The sequence below is a fragment of the Stigmatopora nigra genome, chromosome 18 (assembly GCF_051989575.1).
Source record: "Stigmatopora nigra isolate UIUO_SnigA chromosome 18, RoL_Snig_1.1, whole genome shotgun sequence".
In the NCBI taxonomy this organism is placed as follows: Eukaryota; Metazoa; Chordata; class Actinopteri; order Syngnathiformes; family Syngnathidae; genus Stigmatopora; species Stigmatopora nigra.
This window is the reverse complement of record NC_135525.1, coordinates 12082979-12110544: the sequence shown is the minus strand read 5'-3', so window position 1 is coordinate 12110544 and position 27566 is coordinate 12082979. Positions and strand designations below refer to the sequence as shown.

The 27566-nt window shown below is 59.4% G+C and overlaps 5 protein-coding genes across 8 annotated transcripts; 1 reads left to right on the top strand and 4 right to left on the bottom strand.

The window, feature by feature from the left end:
- Positions 1–117: 117 nt before the first annotated feature.
- On the bottom strand, positions 118–3401 carry LOC144211794 (ADP-ribosylation factor 1-like). Its single transcript, XM_077739255.1, has 5 exons — positions 3232–3401; positions 2281–2438; positions 1909–2019; positions 1723–1847; positions 118–1562 (listed from the first exon to the last, which is right to left on the bottom strand). The coding sequence occupies exons 2-5, from the start codon at positions 2426–2428 to the stop codon at positions 1401–1403; spliced, it is 546 nt and encodes a 181-aa protein (XP_077595381.1). The 5' UTR covers positions 2429–2438; positions 3232–3401; the 3' UTR covers positions 118–1400.
- Positions 3402–3657: 256 nt separating this feature from the next.
- On the bottom strand, positions 3658–6720 carry LOC144211790 (uncharacterized). Its single transcript, XM_077739252.1, has 7 exons — positions 6315–6720; positions 5958–6132; positions 5828–5891; positions 5303–5691; positions 4665–5201; positions 4459–4535; positions 3658–4405 (listed from the first exon to the last, which is right to left on the bottom strand). Exons 2-7 carry the CDS (start codon positions 6022–6024, stop codon positions 4262–4264), a joined length of 1278 nt encoding a protein of 425 aa, XP_077595378.1. The 5' UTR covers positions 6025–6132; positions 6315–6720; the 3' UTR covers positions 3658–4261.
- Positions 6721–6766: 46 nt separating this feature from the next.
- Positions 6767–9953, bottom strand: LOC144211789 (progranulin-like). 2 transcript variants are annotated; one of them, XM_077739250.1, is made up of 11 exons: positions 9775–9953; positions 9513–9577; positions 9070–9207; positions 8865–8987; positions 8668–8781; positions 8381–8558; positions 8123–8214; positions 7688–7981; positions 7284–7511; positions 7038–7152; positions 6767–6947 (listed from the first exon to the last, which is right to left on the bottom strand). In XM_077739250.1, exons 2-11 carry the CDS (start codon positions 9513–9515, stop codon positions 6931–6933), a joined length of 1302 nt encoding a protein of 433 aa, XP_077595376.1. In that variant the 5' UTR covers positions 9516–9577; positions 9775–9953; the 3' UTR covers positions 6767–6930. The 2 variants fall into 2 exon arrangements, with proteins under 2 accessions (XP_077595376.1, XP_077595377.1); XM_077739251.1 differs by having other exon boundaries at positions 7284–7384; positions 7822–7981.
- A 281-nt stretch (positions 9954–10234) lies between these two features.
- On the bottom strand, positions 10235–27516 carry fam171a2b (family with sequence similarity 171 member A2b). Of its 3 annotated transcripts, none has more exons than XM_077739237.1 (8): positions 27239–27516; positions 14866–15093; positions 14691–14783; positions 13045–13194; positions 12747–12926; positions 12541–12654; positions 12320–12446; positions 10235–12221 (listed from the first exon to the last, which is right to left on the bottom strand). In XM_077739237.1, the coding sequence occupies exons 1-8, from the start codon at positions 27471–27473 to the stop codon at positions 10964–10966; spliced, it is 2385 nt and encodes a 794-aa protein (XP_077595363.1). In that variant the 5' UTR covers positions 27474–27516; the 3' UTR covers positions 10235–10963. The 3 variants fall into 3 exon arrangements, with proteins under 3 accessions (XP_077595363.1, XP_077595365.1, XP_077595364.1); XM_077739239.1 differs by having other exon boundaries at positions 14855–15093; positions 27239–27514; XM_077739238.1 differs by lacking the exon at positions 27239–27516 and adding an exon at positions 15503–15703 and having other exon boundaries at positions 10236–12221.
- LOC144211788 (corticotropin-releasing factor receptor 1-like) lies at positions 18179–25827 on the top strand. Its single transcript, XM_077739249.1, has 13 exons — positions 18179–18781; positions 19602–19692; positions 20477–20668; positions 22624–22709; positions 23131–23237; positions 23312–23432; positions 23540–23693; positions 23776–23836; positions 23916–23988; positions 24078–24163; positions 24242–24377; positions 24469–24510; positions 25101–25827. Exons 1-13 carry the CDS (start codon positions 18767–18769, stop codon positions 25239–25241), a joined length of 1305 nt encoding a protein of 434 aa, XP_077595375.1. The 5' UTR covers positions 18179–18766; the 3' UTR covers positions 25242–25827.
- Positions 27517–27566: the final 50 nt, after the last annotated feature.

Here is a 27566-nt window from a genome sequence, read left to right as displayed (position 1 = left end):
AGGGCCCGCTTGGTTCATCCCTTGTCTCACTCCAACTTTATTTGGATTCCCACATTAAGGCCGCAAAAATATACGTGGAGGAAAATGAAAGAAAACAAGCCCCACATTTCAGTCAACTATTTTGTTGCACAAATACGCATTTATTAGAATGAAAATTGAAACGCTTTTTTTTCTTTACAATTTACCTTGGAGAGATGACAATTAAATAAAAGTCGCGCCATGAAATTAAAGGAGAAATCAAACTTTAGTTTGCCTAACAAAAAAAAAAAAAAAAGTCTACCTGCGCCGTAAAAGAACCTTCTTGACTTGTGCTTGTCTGTCGCCACAGAGCGGCGTGCACAACTGCCTTCGTACGTTGCAAAAAAAAAAAAAAGGCCCGCGTGCTGACATCACGGCGCCAAACTTTGCTTTTGGAGGGGAGGGCGGAGGGGGGGGGGGTTAATTGGCGGTCCATCTATCTGTAATTCAAACGGATTTGATTTTATTCTTGCGTATTCAAAGAAGCCCACACAAACAGTTTACACATTTACAATCACGGCAGCGGCGGCGGCGGCGGGGGCCGTCTGGCCGCCTCCCCCCGCGGCTGCCGGACGCTCTCGGTTGGATTTTCACGGAGGACGTCAAAAGCGTCCGGGATGCTTTTGGTTGTTTGCGCACTCACAAGTATACAAAGAGAATGGAGATGGAGCCACGGCCGGAACGGGGAAGGAAAAGGAGGACGAGAAGGACGAGAAGGGCAAGAAGAAGAAGAGAGAGAGGGAGGGAGGGAGGAGAGGAAAAAGAAGAAGAAAAAAAAATTGACAACCAAGCTCGTCACAAAGTCTCCTTCGTCTCTGGACTCCTCCTCCTCCTCCTCCCGCCGCCGACGCGCCTTGTGCTGTGAGGGGGTGGGCGGGGTCACGGCGTCAGAGACAGCATGTTTTTCATGATGGACAGGTCGAGAGAAGAAGGGGGGGGGGGGGGGTCGAATGAGGAATGACAGTGACCTGATACAGGTTAAATGCTTCTTACGGGAGTCAAGTGACATCTAGCGATAGGAGCTTTCGTACAGTCGGGGATGGGAGAGAAGGGGGAGGGGCCATGAAAACCATGCTTCCTCTGGGGGTCGTCGCCAGAGGGAATTTGGCCGGCCGCACGGCTGGAAAAAGCCACGCCGCCGTCCTTCCCGTCTCGGAGGAGGAGGCGGCGGCGTCGGAATGAATGAATGGAGGGAGGGGGGGAGGGGGGGTATTAAGTTGGGGAGGAAACGCTTGGCAAGAGCCAGACCTGGAGGAAGGTGGTGGGGATCGCGCTGAACCCTCAAAAGTCAGGCTCCGCCTCGCCGGGAGAGAACAAAGAAACAACAAAGGCGCGTCGTGTCGGTCGGTGGGTGGGTCGGAGGGAGGGAGGGAGGGGAGCGCTCATTTCTGGTTCCTCAGCTGATTGGACAGCCAGTCCAGGCCCTCGTACAGGCCGTCGCCGCTGGTGGCGCACGTGGCCTGGATGTACCAGCTGCGCTGACGCAGGGAGTGAAGGCCCAGCTTGTCCGTGATCTCCGCCGCGTTCATGGCGTTGGGCAGGTCCTGTCAAAACCACGTCCACGTCAGTGCGTGCCCTGGGCGGAAAGCGCCGAGGAAAGCGCCGAGCAAAGCGCCGAGCAAAGCGCCGAGCAAAGCGCCGAGCAAAGCGCCGAGCAAAGCGCCGAGCAAAGCGCCGAGCAAAGCGCCTTTGGCGGCGTCTCACCTGTTTGTTGGCAAAGACCAGGAGAACGGCTTCTCGCAGCTCGTCCTCCGACAGCATTCTGGAGAGCTCCTCTCGCGCCTCGTTGACTCGCTCCCGGTCGTTGCTGTCCACCACGAAGATGAGACCTGCGGGGGGCGCCCCGTCCGTCAGTTCGCCTCGGGTCGGCCGGCGCCCACGGCGACTCACCTTGAGTGTTCTGGAAGTAGTGGCGCCACAGCGGCCTGATTTTGTCCTGACCGCCCACATCCCAAACGGTGAAACTGATGTTCTTGTATTCCACCGTCTCCACGTTAAAACCTGCGGATGGAGTCCACTTCAGGATACTTTTCCGGCTCACACTAAAACCATGTGGCGGGAACTGGGCTTCTCCGGGTCTACTTTGCAACTTTCCATGGCCTATACCCCAGCCGTTAAAAGCGCAACAACAAGTACAAAAAAAGTTCCCGCTCGTGGCCAATAGAGGACCTATTGTCCAGCCAATGGACGCGCCTTTGCCGTTCCGACAAGTACAGGCGGTGCGCCGAGGGAAGGACGGCAAAGGTCGGCGGCTCTACGTACCGATAGTGGGAATGGTGGTGACTATTTCTCCCAGCTTGAGCTTGTAGAGGATGGTGGTCTTCCCCGCGGCGTCCAGACCCACCATCAGGATCCTCATCTCCTTCTTGCCAAAAAGGCCCTTGAAAACGGTGGTGAACATATTCCCCATGGCGACGACGCTGGGCAGGAGACACAAGGAAATGCTTAGGCTTCGTGGGTTAGTTCACATCTGGAAACTGCGGCCCGCCTCTATTGACCGTGGGGTCTATCCCCAAGTTGACTTTTGCCTGGCAAACACTACGAGGAGGAAATTCGCCGCCGCTGCTGCCGCTGAAAAGTGACATTTGTCAGCTCGGACTAATCGGTCGGAGCGAGCGAGCGAGCGAGCGGGCCGGCTGAGTGGGCCGGCTGAGCGGCCTGTTGAAACCCCCCCACCGCACCCCAAACGAAAGCAAAACATTTCGATCGTTCACCTCGGGGCGCAAAGCAACACTCGACGGCGGGCTCGCCATAATATAGCACACAAAGAGTGGCAAACAATAGCGGGCGTCTTTCGGAACGATTCATCAGCCGGCTGCTCGCTCGGGCCAGAACTGGCGTCGATGCTAAAGATAGCCACTCTACTCTCAGGGCGGATACGCAAATTCGTTCGGCTAGTCTAGCGGACGGTGTCATCAGAAAAGTCCCCTTTGGTCGAGCCCCGCGCTCTTGGGTATTCGCTTTCGACTAGTTCGGGCATATGTCACGCTTGAGCCAAGCGGGCTAAGCGAAAGAAGGCTTGGCGAGGCGGGCCTCGTTAGCCCCCCCAAAATGTTAGCCGCTAAGTGCCGCGTCACAGCGAAGGAGAGGCGAACGTGACCTCGCGCTAAAAGCTCGGTTGAACGGCTCCGTTCGGATGCGAGGCGCTCGGGCTCGAGGCGACGGGGCGACGAGGCACCGGGCCTGCGCCGTGGCTTTCGGGAGCATTCTTACCTTTTTCCAAGGCTCTCTTGTGGATGTTTACGTTCTCTTCCGTTATATTGGCCGTTACTTCAAAATGGCTTCTTGCGCAGCCGGGTCGACGCCGGCGCAGAGGAACCTCCTACTATCAGGCACGAGCCAATCGCAGCGTGCTGAGTGTCACTCGGGACCCGCCTTCTTGATGGCCGCCGTCCAATCAGGATGCGGCCGCCCGCTTGGCCGTGTGGAATTTGCACAAAATGTCGCGGAAATGCAAGGAAAAGAGCTTTGGATGGGCCTCTGGGAAGGAGACGCCTTCAAACAAGCACTCCCTCAAATTCGAGACTAAAACAAACATTTATGTTTATTACAAACAGACAAGTCAAAGGTGGATAACCTTTAACTCATTCACCGCCAGTCCAATTGGATTAGTTGTCTACCATTGTCAGTGTGGCCCAATGTGAGTTCATGAAATAACATTAAAACTGATTGAGTAGTAGTAGTAGTAGTAGTTGTTGTAGTAGATTTAATGGCTACTATGCCAAAGTTACTGAGCGGCAAAGGTAACAATAGTTGATTTTTAAAGCGCCTCTGGGGCATTCTAACCTACCAAAAGCACCAAATGAGCCAAATAAGTGGTTATATTAAAAAAAAGGAAAAAAGAAAGTCATCAAATTAAAGTACGTCGGCTTTTTCGAAAATGTGAATTTCAAAAAATGTGTTTGTCCAATAATAAAGGCGATTGTGGATTTTGATGCTTTGAAAAGTGAGCCTGCACTTTTTTGGTCTTATCAACAACAACATGAATGTGCCAGACGGAGGCTAACAAAGCTATTGATTTCATCGTTTACAAAAGAGACAGGATTTTCAACGTGTGTGGTATGCCAAGAGGTTGAAGGCTATATATTTCATCGCTTCCAAAAAAGACAGGATTTCAACACGGGAAGTTCCGTTTGAATGAGCCACGCTGATATGGTTGCCGGCTAATTTTTTTTGCCTAATAAAGTGGGGGCTGGCGCCGGTGCAGAAATGGCGCCTTCCGGCAAACGGGGCCGGCTACGGGTCACCGGAACTTGGCCTTTGCCGTCTCGGACGCGCCAGGTCCACGGCGGGCACGGCCGAGCCCCGCCCGTGGCAAATTGTCGTCCGCCGAGGAGGTGGAGGAGGAGGCGGCGGCGTCGTCGTCGTCCGATGAACAATCCGAGTCCTGCCGTGGGACAAAAATTCAGCAGAGTCCACGGACACCGGCACGTGGACTACCTTTGACGAGGCCTGCGAGGAGCTGCCGAAGCAGGAGGGGGGGTGGTCTCGCGGCTCCGGGCTCAGGCGGGCCGCATCTTGCAAAAAAGGGACAACGTGGGGTTCCCAAATCAACGGGAAGTCAACATGAAATCCCCCAACATCCCCCCAAAAAGTCACCCCAATTCAGGTCGCGGTGTTTGCCGGCAAACTTCGGGTGGACCGACCTTCCGGTAGGTCGGACAGGGGGGCCTCCCGGCCCCCCCGTCCGGACTGCAGGCCTCTCCGTAACAGGGGGAAGACATCCAGCAGAGCTCGGAGGTAAAGCTTTGAGGCTTCTTTTGCGTCGGCCTCCTCGTCGGCCTCCTCGTCGGCCTCCTCGTCCTCTTTGTCTCCGTGCCCCCGGTCGAGGTTTTTGCCGTCGTCGTCCTCGCCGTCGTCGTCCTCGCCGTCGTCGTCGTCCTCGCAGTCGCCCTCGTAATGTCGGTCCCAGGAGTCGCCCCGGCCACGGTGGGCCAGGCGGTCGCCCTCCTCTCCCACGTAGATGTCCGGGTCCGACTCGTCCCGCAGAGACGCGGGGGGGCTCTCCCGCCCCCGGGCCGGCGGGTCGGCCCGTCCCGCGTCCGAGTCCTCGTCTGCCGCCGCCGTCCTCCAGGGGCTCACCCAGCGCACGGCGGCAGATGCGGCGGCGAGGAGGCCCTTACCGCACCCGTCCATTTGGTGGCGCACCCGGGCGCCGCCGCTGCCGGGATGGCTCGCTGCGGCTGCGGAGGGAAAGACGCAGACTGTCAACGTGCTCGGCCAAACGGCCATCCTCGGCGTGGCTGGCGGAGAGTGCGTCGTCGACGGTGGAGGCCAAGCCTACTCCATGCCAATTTGAGTGTCGCCCTTTTCCGGCCACGGTGCGCCACCCCCCAGTTTGCCGGGCGGTGGCGGTGGCGGCAACTGCAGACGGGGGGTACCGCCGGACAGAGCCACTCGTCTTTGCCAGACGGCCAAGGGGCGGAAAGGAGTTTGGCTTGGTTCGACGAAGACGAGGTGTCCGAAGCGGACCGCGCCGTGGCTCGGCTCTCGCTCGGCCCCCATCCATGGCCGGCCAAGTCGTCGTCGTCGTCGTCCGACGACGTCGCGCTGTCCATAAACTGACGGGGCGGGGGGATGACGTGGCACGGTGACGTGGGCGCAAAGTCGGACCACGGCGAGCCGTCGGGACCGGCGGCGACGTGAGAGTCTTCTTTCCCGGCCTTTTCCGTCCTGAAACACACGGCAGAGCCGTGGGAGTCAATTGGGCCGTCACAGAGGCCCCTCGTGAAGGCCTTTTCCCGACCGTGAGCCACGCTGCCCCGGAGAAGCTAGCCAAGGGGCCAGACTCTTGCCATCTGCAACGTACCCGACGCCGTCCGGGGGACACCGGCGCGAGTGGCAAGTGGGGCTGAACTCTTGGAAGTCTTGGCCTGTCAACGTGAGGCACGCGTCGGGGCGAGCCCCGGAGGTGGCGGCGGTCGGGTGTCCCCACTCACTTTGGGCCTGAGCCACCACGCACGCCCTCAAAGGTGCCGCGGCTTCTGTCGCCGTCCCCAGCAGCATGGCTCGAGCGAGAGGCGTGGCCCGCTCGACGCCGTCGCCGCCAGGTGGTGACGTGACAGCGCCAGAGTCCAGAGTGACCTCGCGGATGGCGGGTACGAGGCCGGCCGGCTAAAAAAAGCCCCCCCCCCCCTCCTGTTTCTCCTTCAACAAGTTCAAGACACTGGCGTCAAAAGAGCGTAGCAGCCCGCCGAGAAATCTCGGGGGCCACGGGTTCGGATCCCCGTAGTCTGAACCGGTCCCGGTCCTCGGACAAATTCAAGCGGTCGGTCGGCAAGCGACGCCACACATACCTGTGGATGAGCGCCAGCGACCTGCTTTGGATCCTTGGCGTAGGCCCACGATTTTCCCCCCAGAGTTCGACGGCGACGCTCCTTCCTCCCGACTTTTCTCAGTGGCTCACTTGTCAACCGGGAGGCCCGCTTGCAGATGGCGGCGCTTTGCCAAAAGGGGGTGGGGCCGCCGTCAGCCGTCACGCCAGCTCAGCTGTTTAAAGGCCACCAGCTGCTTGGCGCGTCAAGCTCGTGTCAGGCCGCGGCGCACGCTATGCTAAGCTAACCGGCCTTGTGGAGCGTCGGGCCCGGCAGAAATGTCTATGAGCGCAGTGTGGACAAGGAGCCACAAAATGGCGCTTTCTTCACCATTTCTCATTGCATCACATGCAAAAAGGCCAAACCTCAAAGACTTTTGATTTTATTGAAATTCAACCCCCCCCCCCCCCCCAAAAAAAAAACAGCACTCTCACTTGTTGCAGAGGTTACAAAGTCGTGATTAAATCAAATGAATTCTACTTGGTTTTGATGAAGGCGGGGCCCTGTGTCCGCTCTGGTCTCCGGCTCAGTCTCCGGACGCAGACGCCGCTGGGGTGGTGGTAGGAAAAGAGGGCGGGGCAACAATGTTCCATCCAAGTCAGCGCAGCAAGTGGCCTGCACGCAAAGGCGCCAGGGGATTGGAAGGGGACGGAAGGTACCCGCGGGAGGGGCTGGGAGACCTACCGGGAGGGCCGGGGGACCTACCGGGAGGCGACGCTCCTACGGCACGTCCGGCAAACGTCTTCTGGCACGTTCCCGTGGCCATGTTGCAGGTGTAGCCCTGCGGGCAGCAGTGCTGGTGGTCGGCGCAGCACACGGCCTGGTGGCAGATGGAGAAAAGCAAGGTGGGCAAGTCGTCGACCTGGAAATTTGCTAGCTAGAGGCGTTGGGACTGAAGGGTCCAAGAGTTTGAATGGAAGGATGGGGGCCAATCCCGGCCGGGCTGCCTACCTTGACCAGCGGGCAGCACCCCCACTCTCCGGAGGGCAGCTTGCAGCAGGTGGTGCCCGCCGCGCAGCCGCTCTTGTCGTCGCACTTGACGTCGGCGGCGGCGGCGGCCACGGCCACCCTTTTGCTGGACCAGGGGACCCGGCCGGGTCCCGGCCGACAGCTCGGGCCACCGGGCAGGCACGTGTGCCCGGCCGGGCAGCAGTGGGAGCCGTCCTCGCAGCACACCGCCTGTGGGCGCGCGGCCACAAAAAAAGACAAACGGCATTCCGTGGGTTTGCCCCTTTTCTTCCCCTCCCCTCGAAAGGAAAGCGCCGAGGCGGACGTCGGCCCGTCCCGTCGGCTTTGTCGGGGGGTGGCTTCCGTCGGGCGGGCGGCTCTAGCCGGCAGGTTGGCGGTGCGCTCACCTGCGGAAGCGGGCAGCAACCCCACCGGCCCGAGCTCTCGGTCAGGCAGCAGCTGGCGCCGCGGGGGCAGCCGCTACGCTCGTCGCAGGCGTTCACACCTTGGGGCGTCGGGGCCGCCGCCACCGCGGCGACGGACGCCATGGGGGCGGTGGCGACGGACGCCACGGGGGCGGTGGCCACGGGGGCGGTGGCCACGGGGGCGGTGGCCACGGACGCCCGCTCGCAGGTGGCGGCGGCTAAATTGCACACGGTGCCGTGAGGGCAACAGTGGAGGCGGTCCGAACAGCACACGGCCTGGAAACAATCGCATTGACGTGCAAAGGACAGTCGGGGTGGGCTTCTTGAAAAATGGACTGGCTCACTTTGGCCAACTTGTTAGCAAAAAGAGAGAGAGAAGATTAACCGGAAGAGGCGTAGACCCAAGCGTAGACTTACGTCGGGCATGGGGCAGCAGCCGTACTGGCCCGAAGTCATTTGGCAGCAGGTGGTCTCGTCGGGACACGTCGACCTCTTGTCGGGGCAATCCACTGCGAGACGGCGGAACAAAAGCGCCGTTGCTTTGCGGCTTTGATCGGATGCCATCCCATTCGGTGCGGGAGGGAGGGCACGGCCGTCGGCCCGCCCCCACTCATTTGGAAAAAGCCCCACTCCGACACTCAAATGAAAGGGATAAAGAGATCGGCGCCCTCTTACGCTCGCCGGGCTCGGCGTCAAGCCGTCGGCCGAGCGGCGTGACGTTCCGGCGCGGCGCGGCGGGAAGTTTGTCCGACAGGGGTCGCCAAAGGCCGCCCGGCGACACGCATTTGGACTGGGCCAGATCGCAGACGCTTCCCTCGGGGCAACAGTGGCGCTTGTCGTCGCAGCAAACCGCCTGGGGGCGGGGGCAAAGGTCAGGTCGGAAGGACGGGTTTGCCGCGGCCCAAAAGGTAAGGCCGCGGACCAAAAGGTCAGGCCGGGAAACCGTGGGCCAAAAGGTTCACCTTGGTCAGCGGGCAGCAGCCCCAGGAGCCGTCGGGAAGCTGGCAACAGGTGGCGGAGTCCGGGCACTCGGACCGCTGGTCCGGGCACATGACGGCCACGGCGCTCTGCTCGGCCTGGACCAACCACGCAAGGAGGGCCACAGTTTTGCCACAAGGCGCCCCAAACATTTCTTCTATCTGGCTTGGCGCCCCCTTACCGTCGTAGCGGGAAGTGACCTCTTCCAGGGCAGAGTCACCGTGGCGTTGGTGCAGGTGGCGTGCTCCAGGTCGCACACGGTGGCCTCCGGACAACAATGGAGGGCGTCCGAGCAGCAAACGGCCTGCGCGCAAAAGTTGCAGACAGTTGGAAAGCAGTGGCAAAGATGGACGGACCGACGGACCGACGGCGGGGGCGCGGCTGACCCGAGGCAGGGGACAGCATCCGTAGCGTCCCAAGATGTCTTCACAACAGGTGCTTCCGTCCGAACACGAGCTGCCGTCGGGGCACACCAAGGCGGCGCACACCGTGCAGGCCAACAGCACGCACCAACACCACAGGGGCTGGAACACAGACAAGGTAAACATGAGCCTTGAACAATGACATGAACATGAACAATGACTATGCGGGCCACTCCTTCCTTCACTCCTTGTCGCTTTTGAGGTTCTGACCCTGCTCATTGCACACTTCCTGTTTCTCAGTCACGTTCGGTTCATTTGAGGTCACCTGATGCACACGTTGGGGTTTTTCCGGGGTCACGTGCCATTTCCAACGGATCGGGCGCCTATCGCCGTCACGAAAACCGGTTGCGCCCGTTGCGCCCGTTGCACCCGATGTACCTGTTGTTATGGGGCTCTTCCTTACTTACCATCGTGGATGGCAGGACGTCACCGAAGATGTCAGTCCTCACGCGCTTGTGTGCTCCTCCTCGAGCTTGTCACGAAAACAACAACAACACGTTTGTGAAACATGGATGTTTGAGACAGCAAAGGGAACATTTCAAAGTTGAAATCCTCTTTTTCATCCCACTGCCTTGATCTGCCTCCTGAGCTATTCAATTGAAGCTAGCATTACTCTAGCACGCTAGGTGGTAATGTCCGAGCTAGCTTAAAAAAGGTGGACTTTCTTACTGGGTTGAGTTAGTCAAAGCGGCGAGTCAAAAGCGTTCCATCTCAGTGACAGCAGACAAAAACACACACGAAAGGACCGGGACCGCAGGAGGACAAAAGGGAAGTTAAGTCATGAAACGGGCAATGTTGCTAGTTCCCCCAACACAAAAAAAAAAGCAAACACAGTCACATGACTTAGCGGCACATGACCTTCCCGCCACCGCCTCTTAAAGGGACAGTACGATGTGGCAACGGGGGTGGACTAACGTTGCCATTTTGGCTCTCCCACTTCATCTTGGGGCCTCCGGTGCTTATCCAGTCACCCAATGCAAATGAATGAGGAAGGTTTTGTCCAATGTTGGAGTATCTGCACTATTTTTGGGGAAAGAAAAAATAAACATGTATTACATCAATCAAACTATCGGGTTTCAAGTTTTTCTTCTCATTTTTGTGTTTGTTTTATTGCAAGCTTTGATGAAAAAAAAGCTGCACCGGGAGAGAGAGAAAAAAAAGACATTTATTTCTACTTTGAGCACAAGGATCACTGGTGACGAAGGCCGGCCGGGACCCCTCATCTTCACAACATCAATAAGTAGAAGAAGAATGAAAAAAGTGCGGTGGATTCAAAGACGAAGCGCCACTTGAATGTCAGTGACACGTGCCGTGCCGCAAACTTTCTCATTTTTTCAAAGAAGAAAAAGACGACGTTCCCGTCGGTGTCGGAAGTCAACTTGAAGTCGTCGAAACATGCGTGCCAGTGAAAGGGCGGCGGGGGAAAGGACGTTGGGAGCCTCCACGCTAAAGCCGCCATCTCGCCAGCCGAGAAGGCGCAGACGGCGGGAACGCCACCATTCGAGCCAAGGCGTGTCTACTGGCCCTTTTTGACGTAAGCGCCCCCGCCGCCCATTATGTTGGTCTCCAACGGGGGAAGTCTACCCCTTCAATTGAATGAAAAAACAACGTTCAATTGGATATCTACACGACAAGAAAAATCACAACGTGAAAAAGGGCTGGCAAAAACCACCACGCCGGGGTCATAAATCAACGGCATTGCCATTCGAGCCGGTCCGCTTTGGAGGCTTCGTGGGTAGAGCCCCGGAGGGCCGGAGGGGCCGGAGGGGCCGGAGGGCCGGAGGGGCCGGAGGGGCCGCCATTCAGCCAGCGACGATGCCTCTTCTCACCCAAAGTGCACCCAAATAGCCCGGCGTCTTCACTTCCTGGGATGGAAGACCATGAGCGGCCTGTCTTCGATCTTCTGCCAGGGGCTCTTTTTGTTCTCCTCTTTGTCGTCCGCCTCGTCCTCGGCGGCCGTCTCCGGGGTCGCCGAGTCGCGGCGTGGGTGGCGGGAGGCCGTCTTCCCGGAGACGGCCGGGCCCCGGTCCAGGAGCGGCGTCAGAGAGTTCTCCTCGGGGGAGGTGGGCCGAGCCTCCCTCGGGTCGGCGCCGCCGCCGCCGCCCCCGCGCTCGGGGAAGGCCAGCTTGGAGTAGCTTTTCCCCGCCCGCCGTTCTTCTTTGCGAGCTTCCGCCGGCGGCACCGGGTCGCCGTCTCTGGACGAGGTCCCGCAGCCCCGGGCACCGCCGCCGCCGCCGCTCAGATCGTTGCCGGCGTCGATGTAAGAGTGGCGCACGTGGGCGTTGGCCCGGCCGTCCAAGGAGATGAACCAGGCTCGCGGGGGCTTGTCCACGCCCAGCTCCAGGAGCTTCTTCTCGGTCAGGGCCTGGAGCTCTCCGCTCATCTGGGCCACGGCCGAGTCTTCGAAGAGCACCGGGATGGCCACGGGGGCCCCGGCCGAGTCCGAGGCCCAGCCGGGCTCCTCCGAGCGGTCCCCGGGGGCCGCGCCCGCCGCCCGCTTCTGCCGGGCCCCCCCGTCTCCCTCCCGCCGCCGCTCGCCGTCCTTGGGGGCGAAGTCGGAGGGCAGGCGCATGTAGTGGGCGGGGATGAGCAGGGTGGGCACCATGCCGCCGTACACGCTCTCCTTCATCTGCTCCACGGAGCCGCAAAAGATGATCCGGCCCGCCCGGGGGTCCAGGGAGACGGGCCGGGCCAGGTTGTCGGCCGCAGAGTACTCCGGCGGTTCGTCCGCTCCCATCGGGGCGTAGCCGGCGAAGCGCGGCGGGGACGGCGGGTCCGACGTGTACCCCCTGTTGTCGTTGGCGCCGCGCTCGTAGTCGTCGCGCCGAGGCGCCGGCTCGTCCGGGTCGTTGCCGTCCGCGGCCCTCATGGGGAAGCTTTCGCCGAGGCGCCGGCGGCCGGGAGCCATTTTCCCCAACGCCGCCGCCGCCGCCGCGGCACGTTTGCCGGGGTCCTCGCCGGAAGGGGACCGCTCCGCCTCTCTGTCGCGCGGGGACGGCTCGGCCCGCCCGCCGCAGATCAGGTTGAGGCGCGACGTGGACGTGCCCTGGTCCCGCCTGGGGCCCCCGGGGGGCGGAGCTTTCCCCGGCTGCCGGCGAGGTTTCAGACACCTCCGCCTGTCGGGGGAGAGAGAGCGGGGGAGCGCCGTCAGGGCCCGGCGCCGTGCCGCCGGCGACGCTTACCCGGCCGGCCGGACGGACGGGCGGGGACGCGCCTGCAGTAGTAGAGCAGCACGCAGAGCAGGACCAGAACCAGAAGAGCCAGGGAGCCCAGGACGGCCAGCAGGAAGAGGGTGTGGTATGCCGTGATGTCCCGCGAGGCCGGCTGGTTCAGGGCGTGGCCTGCGCATGGCCAGACGCAGGGAAGGAAAAGAAGAAAGTCATCCCCCGTCAAGGCCTTTTGACGGGGGCCCGGGTCGGCCGGAATGCCCGTTACCTGAGGAGGCGGGGAAAGCTGCCAACCAGTATCCCATCTGCGGAAGCACGGCGTTCCACACAAAGTGGGAGCCTTCCTTCTGGATGTAGCCCGTCCCGTTGCGGACCCACAAGCCTGTCGCGCACACAAACGGGGGGAGGGGGCTCAGCTCCGTCCACTATTTGGGAAAGAACGGAAAGAACCCTAACCTCGCCCCGCCGCCTCACCCGCGTCGGGCCGATACATCCACGAAGGCACGCTGGTGGCCGCCCGGTTGCGGGTGTCGGACGGCAGCGGCACCGAGACGTGGAGCGGGTCCCGGGGGTCCACCGGGGCGCCATCTCGGTCAGAAAGTTCCACGCCCACCAGCGCCAGCGCCGTCAAGTCCATCCAGCCCGCGTCGCCGCCTGAACGACGACAGCCAGGTCCGGAGGGGGGTCGACGTGCGTGGGTGCGGTCCGCCGGGGCGACGGCGCCCGGGGACCGGAGGCGGGAGGCGGGCGATCGGCGCCACGCCGCCCTCACCTGATCCGTTGTCGTCGCGGCCCAGCAGAAAGGGGAAGGCGGCCATCTCCTGGCGAGTCCTGGCGGCGGTCAGCCGGGCCGAAAGCGTGGCGCCGTCGCTGGCCAGCGACCTGCGGGCCAGCTGCGCCACGCTGCGTTTGCCCCCGCCCGCTGCGACAGAGACACGTGGGAGGGATGGCGTTTTGACACCAGGGCCACTGGCTTTTCGGCCGGTTACGTGACACCTGACTTGCATAGATACAGGGTGCTGAAAACTATTCCACTGCCGGGGTAAAGCTTTTTGTTCCAAGCTCCAAAGAGCAAGCTTCCCGCAATACTGCGTGTCCTGCGAGTGCAATCAGTGGATTGGCATCAGCTGCTTGTCACAGCCCAACCCCCACACCTTCCAAGTTTGCCAGTCAGCTCAGTCAGTGTGAGGTGGCTTGAGCCAAAAGCTCACCCCTCCCCACCCAAAGCATCCCAACCCCCGCTGATTCAACTTTTCCACCTATTTATGTGCCTTTGTCATCTTTGCAAAGCCAACCCTGCCTGCTATAAACTGTCAAAAGCCATTTTAAAACTTTTTTTGACCTATTTCAAATGCGGGCCATCAAAGTACAAACTGTTAATCATTTTGACCCATTTAGGAGCACCTTTGTTGAATGTTATTTCATCTATATCATTATACACAGCTATGTATGATGAGAAAAAAGGCTTTTGATTTGATATAAAGGCATAGCATCCCATAAGACTAGGCTTTCATTTCTAACTACTGCACAAAATGTTGGTTTTCATAGAGAGGAAACTTTCCGCAATACTGCGTGTCCTGCGAGTGCAATCAGTGGATTGGCGTCAGCTGCCTCTTCTGCCCAACCCCCACACCTTCCAAGTTTGCCAGTCAGCTCAGTCAGTGTGAGGTGGCTTGAGCCAAAAGCTCACCCCTCCCCACCCAAAGCATCCCAACCCCCGCTGATTCAACTTTTCCACCTATTTATGTGCCTTTGTCATCTTTGCAAAGCCAACCCTGCCTGCTATAAACTGTCAAAAGCCATTTTAAAACTTTTTTTGACCTATTTCAAATGCGGGCCATCAAAGTACAAACTGTTAATCATTTTGACCCATTTAGGAGCACCTTTGTTGAATGTTATTTCATCTATATCATTATACACAGCTATGTATGATGAGAAAAAAGGCTTTTGATTTGATATAAAGGCATAGCATCCCATAAGACTAGGCTTTCATTTCTAACTACTGCACAAAATGTTGGTTTTCATAGAGAGGAAACTTTCCGCAATACTGCGTGTCCTGCGAGTGCAATCAGTGGATTGGCGTCAGCTGCTTGTCACAGCCCAACCCCCGAGGCTGCTTCAAGTTTGTCAGCTCGGACGGCTTGAGCCAAAAGTAAAAGCTGCTCTCGCACCTCCCCTCCTCCCCTCCCTCCCTCCCTCCCTCCTTCCGACCCTCCCTCCCACAGCAAGCCAACCCCCATCCATTCAACTTTTTCAGTTGTATTTGCCTTTGTCACCTTTGCAAAACATCACCAGCCTGCTATAAACTGTCAAAAGCCAATTCGAGACTTCTTTTCTTTTTGCCGATTTCAAATTTGGGCCATCAAAGCTATAGATTGACAATAAAGTGAGAGTTTGTTTTTGTGGTCTTTTACCTACCTGGCAAAGCAGACACAATTTGAAGGGCGTCATCGTAGACCATCAGCGTCCCGGGCCGTTGTAGCGCCAGATACAGAGTGACCGAAGCGTACACTGAAAAAGACAAGTCCACAAAGTGAGCGGACGGGGGGGGCGGGGGCGCCGCGGAGCGGGCCCCAAACCACCTCTGTCTTACGGGGCGCGCGAGGCGAGTGCCAGGGCAGCGAGTTGGTCACGTAGTTGTCTTTGGCGGCGCTGATGATGACCCGCGTGCCGGCCCGGTAGCGGAATTCCAGCCCGGCCGAGCCGTCGGCGCCGGCCCGGCCCCCGGCCACCAGGCTCCGGTTGCCGTGGACCTCCACCAGGGCGTCGGCCAGCGGCGACAGGTCGCTGTTGTCCAGCACCCGCACTCGGATTTGGACTTCTGCGCAGAGCAAAGAGCGCAGCGGTCAGGCCGGGAAGAGGCCTCCGCCTCCCGTCTTCGGCCCACGCATCTGTTTGACCGAAATGGCGCGCCTCGTGTTCGCTCCCCGTGACGTCACGCAGAACATCCGGCGCCATTTTAGCCTCTTTGTACACGGCGGCTAGGTCGTGACGTCACTACCCCGACCGACCGACCGACCGACCGTTGTTGTTGGCACGGGGCGAACGTGCGTGCTCGTGACCATGGGCGATGATGAAGAGGAGGCTGGAGGGAACGACAAAGGAGGAGGAAGACGGGGCAAAGACCACGGCAAACATTGGCTTCCATCGAGCCCCCTCCCTCCCTCCCTCCCTCTCCCGCTCTCCCTCGCACTCTCCCTCTTTTGTCAGTATCCACGGCGAAATCTCACCAAAATGCTCGGGCACGGACTTGGCCTCCCGCAGCGCGCACACGCACGCCAAGAGCAGCACACGACACACGGCCGCCATGGTCGCAGCTACATGTCATGACGGACAAACGGAGCGATCGGTCGTCGCGCTCTCTGCCTCAGTCGCGGTGGTCTGGTGGTCCCGCCTCGCCAGATGGCCGCCTGGCGGCGTGCGAGTGCACTGCAAGCGACGCCCCCTCTCACCGCCACACGTCGCCCTCGGCTGGCCGTCCGCGGAAACGCACGCCGGCCACAAAAGGCCTTGTTTTGGCTTGCGGTGACAGCTACCGAGCGGCAGAGAGCGGCAGAGAGCGGTGGAGAAGCGGGCGTGCTTGTAGACTCCCCGCCCGCGCCCCCCGCCTTGGCGGCTGGCGCCCACCCGCTGTGTTGAACCGGGCTAAAGGCAAAGGAGCTGAGAACAAGTGGCGTTTTTGCGTCCCTTGCCAATCCAGCTCCAAAAGAGCCGTGGTCTTTGCGCGGGGCCGCCACCAGACGTCGAAGCCGCCGGGTGACCCAACGGAGCGGCCCTCGTCGCTCGGTCCGGGCCGAGCTCGAGCCAGTGGTCGTGGACCTGGGTCTCGGTGACCTGGCCCATGACCTCAAAGCAACCAACCCAATGCCAAATGCAACCCGAAAGTGGCGGCGGAGCGGCCCGGGGACCCTTTTCCCCACGCCTTTGCGTTAAATGTGCCGGCCGGTCGGGTTTTGCCGCGTCCCCAGAATTCAACTCCGGGGAGCGTTGGCCAAAAAGTTGTCCTTGGCCCAAGAAGGCCCGCTACCAGCTCGTATTACCGCCACGCTATACGGTGACGCAGAATGGAGGTTAGAGCAGACGTTGAGGATGGACGGAAAGAGACCATTGGCCAAGCGGGCCATCGCCGCCCGCTCATTGGCCGGCGGAAGTCGACTGGACCAGGCAGCTGTGTTTTCCTTGGCAGCGGTTGCATAACGCAGATATTTTAATCAATTTCCCTGCAGCTGCTAGTGCGACAATGTTCCTTCCCCCCGCCACCCACGTATTCCCCCCCCCACTATAATCTAAAAGACAATTTGTCTTCAATCAGGCGAGATGGCGGGCGGGCGGGCGCGCAACGGGCCAGGCGGTCCATTTGAATCCCGGCCGGCGCCCGTCCACCCTGATCCAAAGCCGGTCATTTCCGCCAATGACGGCCAGAGAAGATTGACGGGAAGCCACCGACCGGCCAAAAGGAAAGGGAAAGGGAAAGGGAAAGGGGGGGGTGACTTTGCTTTTCAAATGAAGATTTAAGCGCCGACGGCGGCGGCGACGATGACGACGGCATCCAGGTCCTGGTCTTTCGCCGCCGCCGGCTCGCACAAATGTTTTTAGAGCCTCTGACCCAGTTGTTAAGTTGCAAAAATAGACAGTTGTGGGCGGCGGCGGCGAGGGGGGGGGGGGGTGTCCCTTTTGATGTTTAGCGCTAAATACTGGCAGAAAGTACTTTACGACTGATTGAATACTTTTGCAAAGTAGTTTGGAGGCTTAAGAAAAACTTGAAAGATTTTGTCTCCCCGTCAAGCGTTGACCCAGAAAACAAGAAACACCGGCATCCCGTCTTCTTTTGTGCCTATGCTTTGCCTGGCTTGGCTTACGTCGCGTCGTGCGCGTTAACCATCTCCTTTCAAGAAGGTGTGCGTGCGCGTGGGTGTGCGGGTGTGCGGGTGTGCAGGTGTGCGGGTGTGCGCATCCCCCACTGCTTACTTCCTTTATTTATACAGATGCATCTTTTGCGTTTGTCTAATGTGTGTGTGTGTGCGCCTGAGTTGTTTTCTGTGGGGTTTTCGGGGACATTTGGGCCGACTCCACGCCCGGAGCCCAGGGAGAAATATGGGGGACTTTGCCAAAGTCCTCCCAAAGCCAGGAGCAGATCTCAGGTTGTCGGGCCCTAAATCCGGGACAAGGTTGGTGTGTTTGCGCATGTTGGCTGAGGTGCGCGCGCAAACGCCAGTGTTGGCCAACATCAAGAAAGTTGGCGCCACCCAAAGTCTTGATTGCCTTCCAAGAGGTAAACAAAGGCGGCCTTCCCCGTCGGAGGGATTTGAAAGGGCGTCCCGGGGGACCAAAGCTTGGCTCCTTTTCTACTTTTATGCTTTTTTTTCCCTCCAACGGCGCCCACCACCTTTTTTCAAGCGTTCCCGACGGTGGCGGCGGCGGCGGCGCTCTCCGTTTGCAGTCACCTCCAATGTTGGGCGGGACGGGCCAATCAATGTGGCTTGACAGAAATCCATGGGCTTATCCATCGTCATGGATGGATGGATGGATGGATGGATGGGCAAGCCCTTATTTTGTTTTGGAATCCATTTGTTCCTTCCTGTTCCTTTTTGGTCACTTCCTCTATACGGTGGACAAATGGAAGTAGTGAAGATGCCTTGTTCTCTTCTCTCTCTCTCTCTCTCTCTCTCTCTCTCTCTCTCTCTCTCTCTCTCTCTCTCTCTCTCTCTCTCTCTCTCTCTCTCTCTCTCTCTCTCTCTCTCTCTCTCTCTCTCATGGACTCCCCTCCCATTCGGTACATGGTGGCTTCCTCGGACTTCTTGCCGCTAATTGAATGAGAACCGCTGACGTCACCTCCCTTTTTTAGTCTCTCTCTCTCTCTCTCCCTCCCTCTCACTCTCTCTCTCTCTCTCGGGGCGTCAGTGCTCCAAGTCCCTCCCACTCCGGCGCTGGTCCAAATAGAAACACGTGACGTTGGCGCATCGCACCGAAGCTTTTGGCGCCACTCTTTATTTCTTCATTTTGTTTTCTTTTTCTTTGGCTGGTTCTTGATTTTTTTGGGGGGGGGTGGCTATCGCGCGCGCGCGCACGCAACTTTGACTCTCTGCCTTCACCTTTCCCCGCAATCGCGAGGCGGTGCGCACGCGCCGGCGCGTGCCAGGCCAGCATCTGGCTAGGGGGCGGCGCTTGGCTCGGCTCGCCGTGCCTTGGCGTGCCGTGGCGTCCACGCGCCGGTCCGCGACGCGAGCTGGATGCGGACGTAGCGCCCGGAGGACCGGGAGATTTACGAGAAAGAGGAGGAGCGGGGGGGAGGAGCGCGAGGAGCGCGAGGAGCGCGAGGAGCTGCCACCGCCGCAGACAACAAGAGATCCGCCAGCGCTACGCTACCTCTTTGCATCCCCGAATGCAACACGGGCTCTTCCGTCTCTCGGATTGTTCTTCATCTTCTTCTCCTTTTTCTTGCTCTTCTTCCGATTGCGCCCGTTTGGCTGCGGCGAGAAGGATGTGAGGCCAACATGCTGCTCCTGAAGGTGAGCTTTGGGGCAAAGCGCTCCACGTCTGAAACTTTTCACATTGCGTTTAACCTCGGAACGGACCTTCGCCGCCGTGTCGGACGTCCCATCGCGGGAAGCCGTCGCCGCCGTCGTCGTCGATCCCATCCCGTGCTTGGAGGAATGGGCTTGAATGGGGACGTGGGCCCCGTTCCTCTTACCCGTTCCCCCTTTTGGCGGTCCCCCGGCCACCCCGAGGGCCGCCAAAGCCCAAGTTAAGTCGCCCCCAGTGGACGTGAAGGGCCCCCGGCGCTCACGGACATTTCCGGGAGTTGGGCAGACGTCGTGGGCCGGCTGGGGCGCTCCGTGCGGCGGATCTGCTTGGGATGTTCCCGCGGCGCGCTTGGGCTGGGGATTTTTTGCCGTCACGACCTTTGGGGGCCGGGCCGTCTCGGATGAAAGCCCGACCGGCCGCAGCTGGGCTCTCCCGGCGCCTCAAACACGTGTCACGCCTGGCTTGATTGGCGTGACGCTGCCGCAGCTGCTTTAAAGGCCGACGCCGTCCGTGAGGTCGGGCGTGAGGTCGGGCGTGAGGTCGGGCGTGAGGTCGGGCTCCTTGTGGCGGTTTTGGCCTTCCTTGTGGACCAGGCTAACCACCAAAGCCTTCAATGTGTTAAGCTCGGAAGCAGCGGCAAGGCAAACACCATTGGCACCCCGTCCCGGCTTGGCCGGACGCAATGGATGGACCTCAAATAACGTGTCCCGCCCCCGCGAGCCCAAATAATGTGTCCCGCCCCCGCGAGCCCAAATAATGTGTCCCGCCCCCTCGTCGCCAACTCTTTTGCCGGTCTTTCCGCAGATGTGCGCCGCCTTCCTGTTCTTTCTGCCGCCGGCCTCCCGGGCAAATTCCACGTGCGACGCCGTGGCGGTGGCCGACGACCCCTCTGCCGGTAAGTCCACCCCAAACCCACGGGGGTTGGAATGTAATACTACTATATGGTGTAGCAAAGACGTGGGCGAGAGGAGAGCCAGTCCAATTGAAATGGGGTCCCAGGTGTGCGGCCGCCATCTTGGCTAACGCTCCGAATGGCCACGCTCCCGTCCGGGTAGCTCTCCTTCTTGTACCATTGAAATAAGTATAAAGTGGGGGGAGACCCCTAACGCCGAACCTCCGCGCTTCCCCGGACTTTGGCCCAGACGGGCCGAGGACGGGACGCTCTCCGTCGGGCGCATGAATCACGCATTGACGTGTCACCATGAATGAATTGTAAGGCGAGCGCTCGTCACCGAGGAGGAGGGAAGGGAGGTGGAGGGGAGGCGGAGGGGAGGCGGAGGGAGACGGCCCCCAACGCGCTAACGAGCGCCTCGGCCGACGGCCCCCTCGCAAATCCTTCATGGCGACGTGGCTTTAATTCTCCTTGACGTCTCCGACCGGTCGGCAGAAGGGCCGCGCCCGGGGGGGGGGGGGGCTAGGTTTTTTTTTCTGTCTCTCTCTCTCTCTCTGTTGGTAGCCTCAGGGGGGGGGCTGTCTCCGTGGCTTAACGTTAGCCTTAAGACAAAGGCGCTGTACCTTTTCCATTTATAAGGAGCCGCCTTGACTTCCCCCGCGGATTGGTCCCGGACGTCGGCGGAGGGGCATCTGCGCTCGCCCCGCTGTCCCTTTGCGGCCCCCCGATCATTTCAGTTGAAAAAGGCCATTGTTTTGAAGGTGACGTGTGCGTTTTCCGCCGGCAGCGTGGCCCCGGTGGAACGAGACGGACGACGGTGGCGCCGGTGAGACGGCGGCGGCGGACGGCGTGAGCACGCGGGCCTTCTGCGAGGCGGCGCTGGACGGCATCGGGACGTGCTGGCCTCGCAGCCCCGCCTCCGGTCTGGTGGCCCGGCCGTGCCCCGAGATCTTCTACGGCGTCCGCTACAACACCACCAGTAAGCGTGGAGGCTTGTTGCTCTGCACGGGCACATCCAATGTGTGGACGTCCCATCCGGCTGGAGTGGGCCAAGCGGCCAAAGTGGTTCAAATGGCCCGGCCGCCAAAGAACATTTGTGAAAGGTTTCAAACGGCTGGGATGTCCAATCTTTTCTCTCCCTCTATTTTCTCTCTTTCTCTGTACGGATGACAGATTAGCAATCTGGGGCGATGGTGTCGTCGTCTCGTGAAGCGACGCGCTTCCCCTCGGCGGCGCGTGACCGCCGGCGGCGGCGCTCAAAAGCCAGCGCCAAAAATACTTGTCACGAATTAGCACCCAGTCAGAGAAGAGCAGAAAAAATAATAATAATAATAAGTAAATAGGAGAAAAGGCGCCTGGTCACAGAGAGCGCTCTTTTCTGGGGATTTGTTTTTGCCGGCGTGACGGCTCATTAGCGCTGCTGCGGAGATTTCCTCGCCTGGCGTCGCCGCTGCTGACATTTAAAAAAAGCCTCAATGCAAATCTCATCAAAAGACGGCAGCCAGCCTCCTCCACATTTTTATCCTACTTTTAACCGCAGCCTTTCCCCAATTTGCACCTGCCAAAAATCCACAGCACAACACCTCCTTTGTCACCAGCCGGGGAGGGAGAGAGGGAGAGAGGGAGGGAGAGAGGGAGGGAGGGAGGGAGATAGGGACGGCTTTGCCTTTCTGAAGATTCCCGTTAAGGGCATTTTGGGCTCGTCCATTTCCACTTGTTTCTTCCCCTTGGAAATGGAAGCTACCAAAAAAAAAAAAGTGTGATTAGTCGGAGTCTAATTTTGGAAAAGCGGCGCAATTCCAAGCGGGATGATTGACGGAAGGCATTGGCCCCGCCCGGCGCACAATGGACCCGCTATTTTGGGATGGCCGGGCTTTATTGGGGACGCTTTGAAACGCTCCTTTCGGGACACCTCGGTCCCACGGCGAAGGATAGTTTGGGGGGGGGGGTCGTCACACTCTCTAAAAATAGCCCATGGTGTCATGTGACCTCGCCGCTGGCCTCATCCACCAAGCTGAATAATTGATGAGCACTTTCAGACGGATCATACGAGTACTTTGCGATCGATGAGACGTCCGGGACCACCTCCACGCCTTTACGCCGGGCGAGCGTTTTCCCCCAATAATTCAGCGCTAAAATCAAGAGGGGAGACGTCAAGTGGTCCCGTCATGGAGTCTCCCAAAGGCCAGGTCAAAAGGGGTGAGCCCCAAATCCTTGTCGGCTGGATTTGCACCCAAAAAAAATTAAGAACCGGAAGGAAGCCTTGGAGCTCGGTTGGGCCAATCGCAGGACGTGGCTAATCCGTCCGCCACCGTCCAAATCGTGTCATGGGCCGTGGCGAGGCAGGCGGAGCGCGCGCCGTCTCCGTCGCCACGGAGACGGCACGCGTCAATCCCGCTAAGTCCTTTGGGCGGAAGCTTGATTAGCGGACGGGGAGCGTGACGGCCACGGCCCAAATGGCAGGTGGCGGCGCCTGGCCATTCCGGGCAGCCCCACCATCTACCCGTCGACATATTCGCCGAGGAAATGGACTCGCCGGCTCTCCGATTGGATTACGAGCGTGGCTGTTAAGTGGGCCACTCCGTTCGATGGCGTCCAGTCGCTCAATGAAAGGACCAGCGGCGAGGCGGTCACCCCTCTAAAAGCGGCAACTCCGTCGGGGGAAGGAGGCGCCTGCCTGGCTGCCCGGCTGCCCGCCTTACTGCCCGCCTTGCCGCCCTCCTTTCCCGGTTAATGAGTCGGAAAGGCAAAGGATGTGACAAGTCACACCCTGAAAGGTCAGCAGTCCATCGCGCGTCCTCTTTTGCTTCTCCGTCCATTGATGTATTTTTCTTGTCGGCCCGCTTAAAGGTTCCGACTTTGAAAGATGGCGTTGCCCTCGGGAACGTCCCATTTTGGGCCTTAACGCCTCTGTGTGTGTGTCTTTGTGTGTAGACAGCGTGTACAGGAAGTGTCTGCGCAATGGGACCTGGGCGCCAAAGGGCAATTACTCCATGTGCAAGGCCATCCTGCACCAAGAGGTGAGCCCGGCAAACCTTTCCTCTTTTTTCATGGCCGTCAACTCACGGCGACATTGTTCCCCGAATGGCGCCGTGAGTTGACGTGGGCGCGTTATTACCCCCGCGTGGACGGGAGGGATCCGCCACCCCCTCCCGGAGGGGATGCGCCACCCACCCCGCCGTCGGTCGGGCCAAGAGCGGATTAAGGGCCGTAATCCCCGAGCGGGCGCGCAGGGGTTACGTAAATCCCCGCTCCAAATTTCCAATCCCAAATCAGAAAAGCCCAAAAAAAGGCGGAAAGGCCGCTACGAAAAAAATGTGGTCACCCCCGGTCGGTTTGGTCGGTTTGGAAGCCCCGAGGCTGACCATGGCAGTTTTTACTAAAGGCCCCCTGGGGTTATGCTAACGTCGCAGTCGGCACCGCCGACGTGTTGCTTTTCAGAAGAAGGGCAAGATGCACTACCAGTTGGCCGTCATCATCAACTTTTTGGGTCACTGCGTGTCCATGGTGGCGTTGCTGGTGGCCTTTTTCCTCTTCCTGTGTTTGAGGTAAGCGCCCTGTCCTTCCAAAGTGGGCTGGACTGGACTGGACTGGACTGGAACTTTGACTCCTGGTTTCCCAGGAGCATCCGTTGCCTGAGGAACATCATCCACTGGAACCTGATTGGCGCCTTCATCCTGAGGAACGCCACCTGGTTCGTGGTGCAGCTGACCATGAGCCCCGAGGTGCACGAGAGCAACGTGGTGAGCGGGGGCTTTCTGGGGGGGGGGGGGGGGGGGTCGGCCTCATTCCCCGGCCTTCCATTCCAACCCTGGGGCTGGCCACGCCCTTTTTTGGTCCTCTTCGGAAGGCCTGGTGCCGGCTGGTGACGGCCTCTTTCAACTACTTCCACTCCACCAACTTCTTCTGGATGTTCGGCGAGGGCTGCTACCTGCACACGGCCATCGTCCTCACCTACTCCACCGACAAACTGCGCAAGTGGATGTTCATCTGCATCGGCTGGTGTAGGCGGCGTCCCCGTCCCCGTCCCCGTCCAGAGGTCCGGCCCAGAAAGGCGCTTAGCCGTTTGCCTCCGTTTCCCCGCAGGTATCCCCTTCCCCATCATCGTGGCCTGGGCCATCGGGAAGCTCTACTACGACAACGAAAAGTCAGTGGTCCTGCGGTCCACCGTGGAATCTGGCGGCCCCGTCACCTCACGTCACCTCACGTCACCTCGCCGTCCACAGGTGCTGGTTCGGGAAGCGGGCGGGCGTCTACACCGACTACATCTACCAGGGTCCCATGATCCTGGTTCTGGTGGTGAGTCCCTGCATTTGGCGGCGCGTGGGGGAGGAGCCAGGGGAAGGCGCCTCCCTCCCGGGCCCAAATGAGCCGCGCTGTCTTTTCAGATCAACTTCATCTTTCTCTTCAACATCGTCCGAATCCTGATGACCAAACTGCGGGCGTCCACCACCTCCGAGACCATTCAGTACAGGTGGAAGGGGGGGCCGGCGTGGAGAGGGGGCCGGCGTGGGGGCAATTCACGGGGATGAGCGCACTCTTCCCTCCTCAGGAAAGCGGTGAAGGCCACATTGGTGCTGCTCCCCCTGCTGGGCATCACCTACATGCTTTTCTTTGTCAATCCCGGCGAGGATGAGATTTCCCAGCTGGTCTTCATCTACTTCAACTCCTTCTTGGAGTCCTTCCAGGTGAGGCCGACGCCTACCCGGGGCCGGGTATACATCGCCCCGCCCCCCCCCCCCCCCTTCCCACCCATCACCAATGTCCGTCCTTTGGCAGGGATTCTTCGTCTCGGTCTTTTACTGCTTCCTCAACAGCGAAGTAAGTCGGCCTCCGCCTCCTTCGCCGCATCGCCGTCAAACCCACGTCGCCCGGGGCGTTCCCGTGCGTCGAGTAGATTGCGGGAGGCTGAGTGGATGCGGCGCGACGGCCATTGGCCTCTGTCGTCCCGGACGCGAGCCGACGCCGGTCGCCTAGACGACCGACGTCGGCTCGGACCCGGGAGGTCGACGCCGCTCGCTCGGGAAGGAAACGTGTGTTTGCTCATCCGACGAGGCGGGTGGACAAGGGTGGACAAGGGTCGGCAAGGGGTCGTCCGCTAGCTCGCCCGTGGCTCGCCGTGGGGGCGGGGCTGGCTTGTCACGGGGACCCAACCTTTTCCATTGTCGGATGCTGGCAAATACAGTGAGCGATGCTTCGCCACCGATTCGTTATAGCATCCATTTGGATGGGGGGTGGGGGGGGTTCGCCTCCCATGGCACCAGGGGTCTCCGGGGGAAGTCCTGTTTTGGAGTAATAGGGACGCAGGTGAACCCCGCGCCAGTGGGTGGGTGGGGCTTTTTTTCTTTGTTGTTGCTTCCAAGTATTTAAGAGGACGTCCAGCCTAAGCTGTTGCTGTGGTGGTGCCGCAGGTGCGCTCGGCGGCCAGGAAGCGTTTCCGCCGCTGGCAGGAGCAGCACTCGGTCCGGGCCCGGATGACGCAGGCCGCCTCCATCCCCACCTCGCCCTCGCGGGTCAGCTTCCACAGCATCAAGCAGTCCACCTCGCTGTGAATGGCGGCGGCCGCAGCGGCAGTGGGCCACGCCGCCGCCGCCGCTTGGGGAAACGGGCCTTTCGGGCCTTTCCCCCGAGCTTTCCCATCTGGTCTCGATGACAGAACAAAATGCTAGGAAGGAGCCGACGAATGCCGCGCTTCTGCAGATCTCCTCTCGGACCGGACGCCGGGTCCAAAAGATGGCGGCCGGCTACCAGGGCCTCCCATCCGAATGAGCTCAGCGCCAGTAGTAGACTCCGGGCCGCCGCGGTCATCCGCATCTAGCGCCGGAGGAAGCCGGTGGCCGTGGAAGGCTCTGGCGCCGGAGACGTCAAGTTTGTGGTGGCTGTCCACTTTTAAACCTTTGAAATCCCGTCATCCTGGACTTCCCGCCACGCCGCCGAGCCGTCGCTTCCCGTCGTGGCTCCATTCTTGTCTTTATTGTTGTTATTTATGGTCATTTTCCCGCTAAAGACGTGAAATGTCTTTTTTTTTTTGTTGCCAGATGAGCCGATGAGAGACGGCGCCTCCAACAAATGTTGTTTTTGTGAACGGGGTGAAAAGATGATGGGGATGATCGGCTTCATAAATCTGTGGGAAAAGTTCCCCTGCTCTTCATTTTCTTTTCTTTTCTTGCCGTGCGTGTACCAATGGATGCCCTTGGAACTTGAGTCACTTGGGTCGGAGTGGCAAAAGGCCATCTCCCCGGTGGCGTGTCTTTCCGCCGCCGCCGGCGCCGGAGAAAGTGCGAGCGGCGCCGTCCGTCGGAAACAAATGCCGTGCTCGATTTCTGGGGGCGGCGCAAATTGCTTCCGTGGCCGTTTGTGTCCGTTGGGGGCCCTCCGGGACGGGGGCCGCATTTGGACCATCTTGTCATCCTTTTAAGCTGACGCCCAGGGGGGGAGGGATAGGGTGTTGCGTCATCTCGTACTGGAGTGTAATGGAGCGAGAGATGCCGCCGCCGCCGCCGCCGCCGTCTGTTTGCAAAAGGCTTGGACGGCGTGCCGGCTGTCCCCGGCAGAGCGGCCTTTTAAAAGGAAGCTGGCGCTCCGGCCTCATCTGTCACCTTCTATTTCAAGGTCGGGAAGGGGGAGGGGCGGTCCGGAACTGCCGGCGCTTTTCAAGAGCGACGCCCGCGACCGGCGCGACCTTTCTCTCGGCGGTGGGCATTTCCACGCTAACACTAACTTCCGTACGGTCGCGCCGCTAAAACCGCGAGATGGAGGAGGGGAAAAAAAGCAAGGCCACCGGCTTCCATGCGCTTGCGGCCACATCCCAGACCGCTCCTCCATCGCCCGTCAATTTCAACCGCTTCAATGGCTGGCAGACGTCGGAAGCGGGGTGACGGAAGGACGACGACGGGACGACGACGGGACGACGACGCCTGGACGACTCTTTGCGGTGGACGGGCAGAAGGGGCCAAAAAAGCCCCGAGCCAGCATCTGTCGCGGTAATGGCTAAGTTGACGCCGGGCAGCTCTGGCACTGGCAAGGCTTTTGCATTTAGTCTTTGGCTTTTTCAAGAAGAAGAAATGGAAAAATGGAAGGAATGACAAACATTTGGAGTTATTCAATGAGGCACAGCACAATGCATTTCTAGTCACGTTAATGAAGATAAATATGGTGGAAAATTGTGGCCCAGGGCTTATAGATCAAAAAAAGACGAGTTCCTTTTTTTGGCGGGTTGGCATTCGCCAAGTCGTTCGGGCCCAAGATCCGTTTTGAAGCGAGGCGTCATTGGAGCCATCGGTGGCATATTTTGAGCCACCTTCAATGGAAAGAGATAGAAATCTTTTTCCATTGAAGGTATTCTCCAACACAGTTTCCCATATGCTCGCTCCCTTCTCAACATACAATTGTAACTCACCTGCTAGTATTTGCCATCCTGCCTGCCATCACTCAATTTACATTTCTATAGCCAGGCTTGCTTATGGGTACTCTAGTCCACTTCAACCCCCCCCCCCCCCCCCCCAATCCAAGCCAATATTTCTTAGACATAAATCATAGTGGGACTTACCCATTTGACTTGAGCTGTCGAAAGCTTGGTGAACAGTTGTCGAGGTCCGAATTAATTCCAACGCGTCCGGGAATGACAAGACCTTCACTTGTTGCACACTGGGGCCGCCTCGTGGCATCTTAGCGCCACTACCACACATACTGATGAAGTACTGGTGGGCGAAGGTAAAAAGAAAACAAAAAAAAAAACGTGCCGCCGGTAAAGTTGCCTTTTTGGGATTCGAACACTGCTCCATTGGTCCTTTTGCCTGCCCAAGAAACCGAGGGAGGGAAGGACACGCTTCCTTCCTCTTCTCTTACTTTCCCCTTGATTGAGGCATGGCTGGAGT

Excerpts from the sequence above, each read along its gene's own strand:
- fam171a2b (XM_077739237.1), bottom strand. The coding sequence starts at position 27,473 with ATGGAGCAGTGTTCGAATCCCAAAAAGGCAACTTTACCGGCGGCACGT. Across the intron at positions 13,195-14,690 it reads AATTGTGTCTGCTTTGCCAG|CGGGCGGGGGCAAACGCAGC; the intron begins GTAGGTAAAAGA and ends TCTCTGTCGCAG. Across the intron at positions 12,447-12,540 it reads AGCTTTCCCCGCCTCCTCAG|GCCACGCCCTGAACCAGCCG; the intron begins GTAACGGGCATT and ends GGCCATGCGCAG.
- LOC144211788 (XM_077739249.1), top strand. Across the intron at positions 20,669-22,623 it reads CGTCCGCTACAACACCACCA|ACAGCGTGTACAGGAAGTGT; the intron begins GTAAGCGTGGAG and ends CTTTGTGTGTAG. Across the intron at positions 23,989-24,077 it reads CCATGATCCTGGTTCTGGTG|ATCAACTTCATCTTTCTCTT; the intron begins GTGAGTCCCTGC and ends CTGTCTTTTCAG.
- LOC144211794 (XM_077739255.1), bottom strand. The coding sequence starts at position 2,428 with ATGGGGAATATGTTCACCACCGTTTTCAAGGGCCTTTTTGGCAAGAAG. Across the intron at positions 2,020-2,280 it reads CACCACCATTCCCACTATCG|GTTTTAACGTGGAGACGGTG; the intron begins GTACGTAGAGCC and ends CTCCATCCGCAG. Across the intron at positions 1,848-1,908 it reads CTACTTCCAGAACACTCAAG|GTCTCATCTTCGTGGTGGAC; the intron begins GTGAGTCGCCGT and ends CGCCCCCCGCAG.
- LOC144211789 (XM_077739250.1), bottom strand. Across the intron at positions 8,559-8,667 it reads GCTGCTGCCCGCTGACCAAG|GCGGTTTGCTGCGACGACAA; the intron begins GTGAACCTTTTG and ends CCCCGCCCCCAG. Across the intron at positions 8,215-8,380 it reads TGACGCCGAGCCCGGCGAGC|TGGATTGCCCCGACAAGAGG; the intron begins GTAAGAGGGCGC and ends GCCGTCTCGCAG.
- LOC144211790 (XM_077739252.1), bottom strand. The coding sequence starts at position 6,024 with ATGCTGCTGGGGACGGCGACAGAAGCCGCGGCACCTTTGAGGGCGTGC. Across the intron at positions 5,892-5,957 it reads CGTGGTGGCTCAGGCCCAAA|GCCAAGACTTCCAAGAGTTC; the intron begins GTGAGTGGGGAC and ends TCACGTTGACAG. Across the intron at positions 4,536-4,664 it reads CCTGTCCGACCTACCGGAAG|ATGCGGCCCGCCTGAGCCCG; the intron begins GTCGGTCCACCC and ends CTTTTTTGCAAG.